At 42.5% G+C, this 13,326-nt stretch overlaps 1 protein-coding gene across 1 annotated transcript in view; it reads right to left on the bottom strand.

Moving 5' to 3' along the window:
- LOC100343388 (aldo-keto reductase family 1 member D1) overlaps positions 1-13,326 on the bottom strand; it is a 65,913-nt gene that overhangs the window by 40,439 nt on the left and 12,148 nt on the right. Inside the window, exon 2 of the mRNA XM_051849851.3 lies at positions 3,092-3,259. Coding sequence (XP_051705811.1) covers positions 3,092-3,259 — 168 coding nt within the window. The remainder of the gene's footprint in view (positions 1-3,091; positions 3,260-13,326) is intronic.

Here is a 13,326-nt window from a genome sequence, read left to right as displayed (position 1 = left end):
GGGAGTGAACCAGATCTGTCTCTCTTTCTCTCTCTTATCTGTCACTCTGCCTTTAAAAAAGCCTAAGCTTTCTTAACTTTCTGTAGGAAATGATGTTATTTGATAAATACTAAAACACTGCTAGGAATCCATTTCATGAATTTCTTTTACCAGGCAAGTTGTACAAGAAGTGACTAGACAGAGTCCTCTTCACATCTGGTCACAGAACAGTTTGGAAATTTAAAACCTGTAAGCACAGAGGAAGTGGGTATCCCTAACCCCAACATGCTATCATTGTTAGGACTTACTAGGTTGTTGGGGCTCAAATGGTTAACTCCATATCTTGTAAAAGTGAGCACAAGCATAATGGCCCTGAAGATAACATTGTGCTATTTTATTGCCTAAAATTCCTCTAGGTTGACTCTGAGTTTCACAACTCCTTCCTAGGGACATCCTGAGCTGATAACACCACACACTGGACACTGCTGACCCAAGGGGGCCTTCTCTCCTTTCAGGCCCACCTCATATGGCCCCTACCAATAAAGAGCATAAATTGGCTGCCACCGCTGCCTAGCAGGCTCAAGTCTCTCCTTCAGACCTCCTGCCCCTTGTCCTGGCAGGCTGAAACCTGACTTTTCCCCTGCTGTGCTGTTTAGTCTTCAATAAAAGTCTTTTCTGCTTACCTTGCCACCTCCTTGCCTTCTTCAAACTCTAAAAAAAATCCAAAAACATAACAGTAATTTGTATTTTAAGTCTTACTCATAGAAGGCACAAAGTGTACAAGGGATATCATTTTTGTGTAAGAAGGGCTACTTGATGTCCTCCTTTGTTTTGCGAGCACCATAACTAAGATGAGGTTAAATGTCAGTTCAGTGTGTACTCCTGCGAGTGAAACACAAAAGGACATAAAAGGTTTAATTTGTCTTCGTATACTTCCCAACCATTGAGGTCTACCTTTGAAAGATTAAAATTGCTTAAAAAAGGTTGTGATGAAGAAGGGGGTACCTTTCTCTGACGGGAGGAGAGAACTTCCACTTTGACTACAACCCTGTCTAAATATGATCAGAGTCGGTGAACTCAAAAGGCTTCCATAGCCTTGGAAACTCATGACTGGTGCATAGGGTGATTACTGACGCCATAAACAAGAGTGTCAATTTGTTAAGTCAACAACAGGAGTCACTGTGCACTTACTCCTCATGTAGGATCTCTGTCTTTAATGTGCTGTACATTGTGATTTAATGTTATAACTAGTACTCAAACAGTATTTTTCACTTTATGTTTCTGTGTGGGAGCAAACTGTTGAAATCTTTACTTAATGTATGCTAAACTGATCTTCTGTATATAAAGAGAATTGAAAATGAATCTTGATGTGAATGGAAGGGGAGAGGGAGCGGGAAAGGGGAGGGTTGTGGGTGGGAGGGAAGTTATGGGGGGAAAGCCATTGTAATCCATAGCCATACTTTGGAAATTTATATTCATTAAATAAAAGTTTGAAAAAAAGGTTGTGATGGCAGCGGTCAAAGCCACAGTCAAGCACGACTACAGGGACGTCTTCAGTATTAGAGTTAGTCTTCTTCATCACAGCTTCATTCAACAAACGCCACCCCAGATTTCCAAGCCTCCGTTCCTGACTTTCCCCACATGTTCACGTGAGTGAGTACCTGGCTTCGCTGACTGCCCAGCAGTCCCGTTCCCTGTTCCAGGCCCTCCGTGGTCATCAGTCCTGTCACTGCTCTCTCTGTCTCAGCTCTGCACGGATCTCATTATCAGTAAAAATAGAATGACAGATAACACCTGTCTGCCAACCCAACGCTGCTCAACCTTGAAGGCTGTCTTGATTTCCTGGAAATCCATGGGCCGAGAATTTATTCCTTTGAGCACTGGCAGCCACTCTCTGGTGGGGCTCCCTCTGTTGGGAGCCACTGGTTATGTCCCTGGTTCCCCTTTGGTGCACTCTGGGAATCTGGGTTCTTCCTTCATCTCCTGCAGACAGGTGTGTGGAGCTAGGTTTCTCAGCACAGGGGTGCCCTAGGACCCTAGCCAGCACCATGACCTCCTGGCTTCTGAGGCAGGGAGGTCCGGGGAGAAGCAGCTGGTTTCATTCCCCCATTCCACTGTTGATGGGGCTTTGGTTTGTTTCTAGTTCTCAGCCATCATAAACAGCGGTACTCTGGATATTGTTACAAGTGACAGTAGTTAAGTAAGACAAAAGTGCTCTCTGGTGTAGGTGTAAAGGTATAATTAGAGAATTACTAAGTCTTAAGTTATGCAGGAGAAGCAGGCTTAACCCTCTGAGCCACCAGACTCCCACAGCTCAAATAAGAGTGCCTCTTTTAGTCCCATTTGCTCCGCTTCCAATCCCACATTCTCTCTTTGCCTTTTAAATAAATAAATATTTTTAAAAAGATGTACACCTTTTTGCCTTAACATGGGTATATCTTAAAAACATTATACTACTACATAAAAGAAGCTACATGTGAAAGTTCATGTATCATAGATACCACTTGTATAAAATGTCCAGAACAGAAAGACTATAAAGACATAACAAGGCAGATTCCTGGCTTCCAAGTGACAAGGATAGAGAAATAAATGGAAAATATCTGCTAACAGAGTTGGAGTATCTTTTTAGAGTAATGCAAATGCTGTACAATTACGTAAAGGTGATGCTTGCACAGGTTTGTCAATGTACAAAAAACCCCTGATAAGAACGGTGAACTTTATGGTAGATGAATTAGATCTCAATTAAAAAATGGTGATCTACAGAAAAGCAGGTACATACAAACTTGAAGGAGGTTGCTCTTTTAAAGACAGCACTGGCAAAGGCTTATGGGATATGAACAACCAACACTCTTCCTGTCACTGCCCAAGTGTTCTGCTTTGTAGATTCGGCTTTTCTCACATTAAGCCCCCTTAAATCAACAGCCAGGGATGAAGAAAGAGCTCTGCCCTCCCCTTCAGGGGCTCACAGTGAGGAAGAGCACAGTGGTGAGGGACAGGGAGCACATCCTCCTCCCCTCGGCAAGCTCAAGTTTCTTCAGCAGAGAAAGGAGGTACTGGACCTACCATTGACAAAGGAGACAGGGTCGGGGTGGGGGTGGAGGCGAGAACTCACCTTCCCACAGTAGAAAATATCCTCTCTCCGCACCTTCCCTTCTGCTATCTTCTCCCTGATGGCTTCGCCCACTTCGTGCTCATTTTGGTAGATGTAGGCCCCGTCAATGTGTCGGTACCCCGTGTCAATGGCAATCTTGACTGATGTCGCACAGCTCCCCTTAGGGGTCTGAAATGACAAGGAGGTTGGGGTTGGAGAGAAGAAAAATGAGTGTTGCCTGTAGTTTAGTCATCATTAGTCAGAACAGTTGTTTGACAGTTCCCAGTTCCTCACTGGTGACCAGAAGATGGTGTCTGGGCCGGCGCCGCTGCTCATTAGGCTAATCCTCCGCCTGTGGCACTGGCACACCGGTTCTAGTCCTGGCCGGGGCGCCGGATTCTGTCCCGGTTGACCTTCTTCTAGTCCAGCTCTCTGCTGTGGCCCAGGAGCGCAGTGGAGGATGGCCCAAGTCCTTGGGCCCTGCACTCACATGGGAGACCAGGAGAAGCACCTGGCTCCTGGCTTTGGATCGGCGTGGTGCGCTGGCCGCAGCACGCCGGCTACAGCGGCCATTGGAGGGTGAACCAATGGTAAAGGAAGACCTTTCTCTCTGTCTCTCTCTCTCCCACTGTCTACTCTTCCTGTCCAAAAAAAAAAAAAAAAAAAAATGGTGTCTGGTGATAGGAGGGAATGACTTCCAGGGGCCTTCCTTCCTCAGCAGGAGACTCCTTCATCCCAAGCCTGCCTTCAGCTATGTGGCTTCAGAATTGGTTTGATCAGTCTTGTCAGGGCAGGAGGATTCAGGAAAGCATTATTATGGGGGGGGGGGGCTAAGTTCTTGGGAGAAGGCTGAATTATAAAGGTTTAGGTAAACAAAACAGAATAGAACATGACTCAGTAATAAAGGAGAATGGACTGTTGATACACACAACAGCAACGAATCTCAAAAACCAGACCCACAAGAATGAATACTCTATTGATTCCATGTATACAAAATGCTGGAAAACAGGAACTGCTCTGTAGGGATAAACACAGGGCACTGAATGCCAGGGGAGGGGTAGCAGTAGGAAGAAGGCACCACACTGTGGCATGAGCAGACTTTTGGGCCTGATGGCTGAGTTCATTACCATCACTGTGGTGCCAGTTTCACAGGTGCACAGATCTGCTAAACTCCTCAAAATGCATTCTTCAGAATATGCAGCCCATTGTCTGTCACGCCTACCTCAGTAAAGCAGGGTAGAAGTGGAGACTGCTGGGAGATACTGCAGCAATTTCAAGATATATTTTTTTTTATCAAATTTAGTAAATAAATCATTTTCATTTTATTTATCTGCATTAAGCGTAAGAATCAGAATATATGGCCACTGACAGGACAAAAGCCCTGGCAGATTCTTTACGCTTGAGTAGAGATTACCCATTTGTTGTGGTTTGAATGTTTTGGCCCCTCTGGCTTCCTGTTGTAATGTGATCCTGGGGCAGCAGTGTGGGCAGGGGGGCCTAATGGGAGAACAGAGCATGACAGCGCTGTGAACAGGGCCTGCAGGGTTCATCCCTCTTTTGTTCCTCTGCTGTGTGAGAAATAGTGCTCCTCCTTCCAAAGAATTCAGTGTTAATGGTGCCATCTAGGAAGCAGAGAGACACAGGATCCGAACCTGCTAGGAACTTGATCTTGGACTCCCCCATTTCCAGAACTACAATAAAATAAATTTCTGTTATTTATAAATCACTCAGTTTCCCGTACGGCTGCCCTTGGCAGTTCTGATTCCAGAACTGCCTGAAGATGCAAAATTTCGTGAAGCTCAAATGCATAACACAAAATGGTGTAGTTTTTGCATATAACTGATTGTGTCTTGAACATTTTAAATTATGTCTAGATTACTTATAATTCCTGATACAATGCAAATGCTGTGTAAAAGATTATTATACTAAACTGTTTGGGGAAAAATGACAAGAAAAAGCCAGTACATATGTAGGTACAGATTTAATTTTTTTTTTTTTTTGACAGGCAGAGTTAGACGGTGAGAGAGGAAGAGACAGAGAGAGAGGTCTCCCTTCCATTGGTTCAACCCCCATATGGTTGCTACAGCCGGCGAGCTGCGCTGATCTGAAGCCAGGAGCCAGCCCCCACAACCCCGACCCCGGTCTCCCCTGTGGGTGCAGGGCCCAAGGACTTGGGCCATCCTCCACTGCACTCCCTGGCCACAGCAGAGAGCTGGACTGGAAGAGGGGCAACCAGGACAGAATCTGGCGCCCCAACTGGGACTAGAACCCGGGGTGGCAGCGCTGCAGGCAGAGGATTAGCCTACTGAGTCGCGGTGTCGGCCAAGATTTAATTTTTAAGATGTATTATTATTGATTTTTATTTAAAAGGAAGAGGGAAAAAGAGAGTTCTCCACTGGTTCACTGAGATGCAGAGAGCTACAAGAGACAAAAGGATAAGCCCCAATCAATGGTATTTAAGTATATGCTTGTATTTTCAAAGATTAATCTAGGAAAGGAAGCACAGGGCAGAGAATTGGGGGCAGGGGGAGAGAGGTGAGAAAGGGAAGGAGAAGCTGAGGTAGCAGTTGGTACGCACTGTCCAGTCTGACATAGTCTATGGGTGATACTGTGTTATTGAAGAGTGTGGCACAGGAGCAAGTGAGTCTTAGTTATTCAGGCATCATCAAGGAGCCTGTTCTTAAGCCTGGGTGCCTGGTGTTTTTCATAAATATATTTTCTCTCAATAGGCAAAAGCAGTAGTGAGACAAATGACTATTTGGTGCATTATTCTAACGAATCTGGAGGAACTAGTTGGAAAAGTGAATATGAGAAAAGCCCTTCTTTCTAATTCATAGCAGTAACAAAAATATATTTTTCATAAACTCTAAAATAAATTTAGAAAAATCCATTTTAATATAAATCAGAAATATCAAACAGGACACCATATTTGGATACTTAAGTAGGTGATATCTAAAATACAAAAATTTGATTACAAGGATGGTCATGTGGCACAGCATTTAAGATGCTACTTGGGACGTTTGAATTGCGTATCAGAATGCCGAGGCTTAAGTTCCAGTTCTGCTTCCAAATCCAACTTTCCATTAATGTGTACCCAGGGGAAGCAGCGGGTGCTGGCTCAAGTACTTGGATCCCCGCCATCCACATGGGAGACCAGAACTCAGCTATAGGCTCTTGGATTTGGGAGACCCAGAATCCATTATAGGATCTTAGATTTGGTCAGGCCCAGCCAGCCTTGGTTGTTGCAGGCACTTGTGAATTGAATCAGCAGTTGCATGATCTCTGTCTGCCTGCCTTTCTCACTCTAGGTGTCTGTCTTTCAAATAAATAAAAATAAACAAAAAAACCTTTTTAAATTCTGACTCCAGAGTTAAGGGTAATCTCATTGAGCAATAAGACAAAGACTTCTGTCGTTGAAAGTGACAGCACCACCTTGCACTTATTAAAAAATGTTAGATTAAAACTTTTTAAAAACTGGTCTTAATACTGAAATGTTGAAAAGACAGGAAGCATCTATCAGAGATTTTTTTGTGGAAAATATGAATGCAAAAATGAGTTTATGAGATAAAAAATGAAAGTAAAGACAAAGGCTATGTTCTAGTTCCCGGGAGAATTTTATCCCTCACTTCCAGAATCTGTGACCAGTTTATTATTGTCACTGGGTAGTACTGGAAAGTGTTAGGGCACCTGGGTAAAGCAAGCACAGATAACAGTTGGTTTTAAAAAGGCAGGCTAAAAATTACTTTTTTCTAGGAGCATTTACCTGCACTCTTGATGAATCAAGATACCCAAGAAAATAAGATTCCATAGTGAAAGCTGGCAGGAACAACCAAACACCCAACCACAGCCACAGATACTTAAAATTGGCATCACCCTGAAGATGATGTTGGACTTGTACACCACACAGAAGAATCAATTCAAAGTGCATTAAAGATTTCTGACAGAAAATTGAAAATCTTAGAAGAAAGGGAAAAGAGTCATGACATTGGACTACGTAATGATTTCTTGGATATGACACCAAAAGCACAAGGGACCACATCAGGCTAAAAGGACTGCACAACAAGGGAAACAGACTGAAAAGACAGCCCATGGAGTGGGAGAAAATATTCACAAAGCATATATCTAATAAGGGGTTACTATGCAAAATACATACGGATTTAATTTAAACTCAATAGTGGCACATCCCATATCAACAAAGTATCTGGGTTTGAGTTCCAGCTCTGCTCACTGAACTTCCTGCAAACTCTGCACATCAGAAGGTAATGACTCAAGTAGTTGGGTCCCTGTCACCCATACTGGAGATCCACTGAGTTCCTAGCTTTTACATGGCCCAGCTCCAACTCTTGGGGATATTTGACAAGTGAAAAACCCAACTGTTGGAGAGCATTTGGGGAGTGAAATAGCCATGAGGAGTCTTTCTCCCCGCTCCTCGCTTTCTCTCTGAACTTCTCAAATTAAAAAAAAAAGCATGTATGCTTGCTTTGATTAAAAAATAAACAAACTTGAAAGCAACTTCAGAGAACTGGAAATTGTGAAAAGTGCCATAAAAGATTTAGGAAAGATCTAAACAACAAAACAATTCTGAAAACAAAAATATAGTACAAAATCTAAAAATAAAAGGTAACATTGGAAAAAGACGAGATGAAAAGAATTAGGGAAAGGAAGATAGAGTAGAAGAAATGATGCAGCACTTCTTAAGTGATCTGCTCTTCCCTCTTAATGGCTAGCATTCCCTGTTTCCTTTGAAAATGATGTGGCAGGCTCTGCATGCAACATGTGTTCCATGCAGGATCTACTTGTACATCTTCTCCTAGCCACCAGATCAACAAGCACGATTAAGTCACAAGACATCTCGGCAATCTATTATGGAAGAAACGTGGGTTTGCTAAGGGAAGAAGATGGTATACTGAGGGAATGGCAGACCTAGACAATAGGTACAAGAGAAGTAGGGGAGTAAATATAGGGGTGGCTCTTGGGGTACTGCACCAAGAGACAGCTGAACATCAGGCTGGATAAAGGACAGCTTATTAATACAGGAATCTTATCCTCTGATGTATGACTTAACACCTTAAAAAAGAATATTATACCACCAAAAAGACATACCACCAGCAAAGTTCTTGAAACCTTGGAAAAAGTAATGATCCACACTAAATGATGTTGGCTTTCCACAAATGCCATGGCAAATGGTTAGGAGAGGGATCAAAACCCTCAGAGAAGAGAACAAATATACTGTGAGAATGAATATACTGTACAGGCCAGAAAACCCAACAATGGTCTATGTTCTGCAGCAGGGCCCAGAAGACATTCCTTTTGTCAAAATATAGGAATAGTTCAGCAAAAAAAAACCAAAAACCAAAAAACAAAAAACAAAAAACACCAAAATCATTGAGGTCAGTTACAGCTGTCCTCAGTGGACCAAGGCAGATTGTGGGAGATGCTATTGCAGATCTGGGCTGATTGATAAATTAGAAATGACAGAATTTTCAACAATAGGGCCGCATGGTAGCAGTTAAGCTCCAAAGTGAGGTGGCCAAAGTTATCTTAATGAGTGTTAGCCAGAGAACATGACCTACAGAGAGCTATGGACATGGTTATGGACATGAAATTTTAGGGTAGTTTCCAAAAGAAAGAATGCCAAGATAAATTTGCATTTCAGATGAGCAAGAATTATTTTTGGTATAATTACAACCAAAATATTAAATTAGATATGGTATGCTTCTATTAAAATTATCAATTTTTAAACTGAAATTTAAATTTACCTGAGCATCTTATACATTTATTTGCTAAATCTGGCAACCCTAACTTAAGGGAAAATTAGATAGGCTGCTGATAGGGTATTGCCAAAGTTGCATAAGACAAGCAATTAAGTGTGAATTTTTGAAAGACTGCTGCAAAGTTCTTTTAAGAAAAAAATCATAGCTATCATTGCAGACTGCAAAAGTATTAAGAAGGAAGTATAAAGCCCAGAATTGGCTCCTGAGGATTTAGAAGCAGTGTGATTCACACTCACAGGCTCTCTCTACCAGTGTACTTAGTGACAAGAACAGTGTCAGGATCAAGCAGGCACAGTGTGGGAAAGGGCTCAGCAGAAGGTCCAGGCTTTGCCACAGACATCCCTGCCATTCAGGTCATTTGATGCAGCACGCTCTATCGTACCAGAGATCATATAAGGACATTTCAAAGTGCTTGTGGGAAATGAAATCAAAGATAAATTTATTCTTTCAGCAAAAACATTTAAATCTATGCAGAAATTTTTGCCTATGCCAATGTCTTGCAGTACTTCCCCTAGGTTTTTCTCTAGTAATTTGATAGTTTACAGTTTTGGGTTTAAATTACTGATCCACTGTGAGTTGATTTTATATATGGTATAAGGTGGGGTCTTGACTTCTGCTTGCAGAAATCCAGTTTTCCAGACACCATTTGTTGAAGAGACTATCCTTTCTCCAAGGGAGTGATTTTAGCTTGTTTCACAAATGATGAAATAAAATGGCCAGAGGATGTATGAAAAACACTCAGGAATCACCAAGCATCAGGAAAATAAAAATAAAAACCACAATGACATTTCACCTCACCCCAATTAGAATGGCTATCATCCAAAAATAAAAGAAAACACACACACAAATACTGGTGAGGAAAAAGGTAGCCTAATATACAGTTGGTATGAATATAGACTAGTAAACCATCATAGAAGACCATATGGAAATGGAAATTCCTCAGAAGTCTGAAAATAGATGTACCATATGACCCACTCCTGGGAATTTACCCAAAGGAAATTAAATAGGCATGTAAAAGAGTTATGTGTATTCTCATGTTTTTAGCAACTCAACTTACAATAGCTAAGATATGGAATCAACCCAAATGTCCATCAGTTGATGACTGGATAAAGAAATAATGGTATATATACATGATGGAATACCACTCAGCTGTAATAAAGAAAGAAATCCTGTCTTCCACCAAAAAAAAAAAAAAAAAAAATAGAGGCAATTGGAGACCATTATGCTGGGTAAAATAAGCCAGTCCCAAAAGACAAATATCATGTTTTCTCTGATTTGTGGTAACTAATATACAGAGTGCAAAAATATAATATATGTAAATGAAACTGACATTTTAAGATTTGATTATTTGTTTACGGTCCTTGTCTATACTCCTAAGAAACAGGGATGTTTCTATTTACCACTTGCTAAATTCTTTATTTACTGAGAGGTTAAGCTTGTGATTATGAAGTAAATTGAAAGTATCTCATTGTAAAAATTAAAAGAAAAATAAGAAAGGAGAGGGGTGAGTAGGAATGAAGGAGGTGTCATTTTGTTTTTAAAAGTGTATATATGAAATATATGACATTTGTTCTCTTTATAAAAGAAAAAAATAAGAAAAAAAGAAAACCAAAAGAAACCTTAGGTCGAAGAAATGTAAGAACCTGAGTTTGAAATGCCTTTTTTTTTTTTTTTTTTTTTTTTTTAACAGGCAGAGTGGACAGTGAGAGAGAGAGACAGAGAGAGAAAGGCCTTCCTTTTGCCGCTGGTTCACCCTCCAATGGCCGCTGCGGCCGGCGCACCGCGCTGATCCCATGGCAGGAGCCAGGTGCTTCTCCTGGTCTCCCATGGGGTGCAGGGCCCAAGCACTTGGGCCATCCTCCACTGCACTCCCTGGCCACAGCAGAGAGCTGGCCTGGAAGAGGGGCGACCGGGACAGAATCCAGCGCCCCGACCGGGACTAGAACCCAGTGTGCCAGCACCACTAGGTGGAGGATTAGCCTATTGAGCCACGGCGCCGGCCTATTTATGGTCTTAAACCTACTACCCTCTGTCCTTTGCCTGGATCCAATTGGTAGTCAAGCTTTGTATAGTTACCTCAGTGATTTGTCAACTGGACAAGTTATTTCTTTTCTAGGCAACACACAGTCATCAACTTAGTTCTGAAATTGAACCCCCATTATATAAAAGCAGGACCTAGACTCTTGTCTGTCTCCCTTAGCCTAAGATGTCCTTGCCTTCCCTTTATCAAAAGAAATAAACTGACCTAAGGGAGTGATCCAGTTAGTCTTACAAAGTTCTAATTACTGAATTCAAGGAGTCATTTACTTCTCCTTCAGATTAGAACCTTGATGGCCAGTGTTGTCCTGGGGTGATTTGGTTTTTGTGAATTGCAGGTCTGGGCAGAATGTAACTGCTGCTTTGATGTAAACCCCAGGCCACTTGTGCCCATGTGGCCACCATAAATTCCTTAAAGAGTACAGCAACACTGACCAATAAATGGAAGGTCACAAGTTCCACTGACCAACCAGGAAGTTAGATACAAGTTGATCATACACCTCTCAGTCCCAATTTCAATCTATGAAAATCTTCACTCCCAACTCCTCAGGGAGCCTGGAAATTAAGCAATAACTGACTGGTTCCTTGATCTTCACTATGCAATAGATATCTACTTTATTCCACCATCTCAAGGTCAGTGATTGGCTTTCTCCACGTTGGGTTAGCAGACACAGCTTGCATGTTCTACACCAAAGCCTACAACCAGTCTGAGGTGGTGTTTGGAAACAGTTCCAGTACTCATATTTTTCTCATTTATTACAGATGCTCTTTCACTTATTCTATCTATTCTATCTGCCATCTGTTCTCATTTTAGTTCTTTTTAAGTTTGGCAGGTTAAAAATTTTGTAACAAGAACTTATACTTTCCTCCTTGTAATTTTTTTTGTTATCTCTACCCCCAGCACCAAAGCATCCTTGCAGCTTGATGTACAACATGTATTTCCTCTGGAGGGGATTTGCCCAGCACACCCCAGAAGTCAGTCCTTGGTATCTGATTTCCAAAAGCCAAGGCTTCCATGGCAGGGGTGTGACTAGGAAGGGGTCACAGGTACTAACAAGAATCCAGGACACATTCTATTCTAGAAGTAAAAACAAACAAACACCAATTGAATTTGTTCTTTTGTTCTTTGGCCCTTAAAATAACAGGCCATCTCAACTTTTACAAAAACCTGAATGAGATGCCACTGCTTACGTGTTTATAATTTCAGCCTTCCCTGAAAAATTTTAGTAGAGGGAGATTCCAAGATAGCAGATTAGGGAACAACATACTGTGCTAGGCTAGGGATAAATACTAGAGAAAAGGGTATGGTAAGTGCACTCTAAAGAGGAGAATTGGAGAGACTACCACACTGGAATTCCTACAAGAGGAAGAGAATGGAGGGTGTGACATGCAGCATGAACATGAACACAGTGGACAGCTGCAGCAGCCAAGGGCCGAGCAGGTACCAGCGTGGAGATGGAGGTGAGGTGGGTCTGCAGCAGCCCATGGTGAAATAGCCAGAGCACGGCATGAGTCCAGACTGGAGCCCTGGGGGCTAGTGGTTGCTAGCAGTTGCCCATCGACCCAGTGGAAGTTGAGGGGACATCATTATTTTACCCCAATTTCCACACAGTGCCCACTGCCTGGCTGAGAGAGTGGGAGACATTTTGGGCTTGGGTGGGTGCTGCAAAAGATTTTGTGTATGTACACAGCAACTAGCTGAAATAGGATGACATCTTCTCAGCAGTACTGATGGCGTGGCAGGCAGAGAGAGCAGCATTTGGCCAGAGGCTCTTGTGTACACATGTGATCCAGAGTGGAGGGAACAATCTGCAGTCCCCATTGACTTTGAACCTGGCTGGGAGAAGGCTAGGAACATTCCTCAACATTCCACAACACAATCAAGGCAATTTATGACAAACCTATGCCCAGCATCCTATTGAATAGGGAAAAGCTGGAAGCATCCCCCTAAGATCCGCATCCAGAAAGGACGCTCACTCTCCCCACTGCTTTTTTTTTAAAGATTTATTTATTTTATTTGAAAGGCAGAGTTACAGAGAGGTAGAGGCAGAGGCAGAGAGGCAGAGAGGGAGAGAGAGAGAGAGAGAGAGAGAGAGAGAAAGAGAGAGAGAGAGAGAAGAGGAGGGGTGAGGAGGGAGGGAGGGAGGGAGAGAGAGAGTCTTTCATTTGCTGGTTCACTTCCCAGGAGCTAGGAGCTTCTTCTGGGTCTCCCATGCAGGGAGACCCAGGATGCAGGGGCCCAAGCACTTGGGCCGTCTTTCACTGCTTTCCTAGGCCACAGCAGGGAGCTAGATTAGAAGTGGAGCAGGAAAAAAAAAAAAAAAAGCTCTCTGCACATTAATGTTTATTGCAGCTCAATTCACAATAGTTAAGACCTGGAACCAACCCAAATGCCCATCAACAGTAGACTGGATAAAGGAATTATGGGACATGTACTCTATAGAA

This window comes from Oryctolagus cuniculus, chromosome 3 (assembly GCF_051225735.1).
Source record: "Oryctolagus cuniculus isolate XC-2025 breed Fujian yellow rabbit chromosome 3, ASM5122573v1, whole genome shotgun sequence".
Classification (NCBI taxonomy): domain Eukaryota; kingdom Metazoa; phylum Chordata; class Mammalia; order Lagomorpha; family Leporidae; genus Oryctolagus; species Oryctolagus cuniculus.
This window is presented reverse-complemented; position numbering and strand designations above follow the sequence as displayed.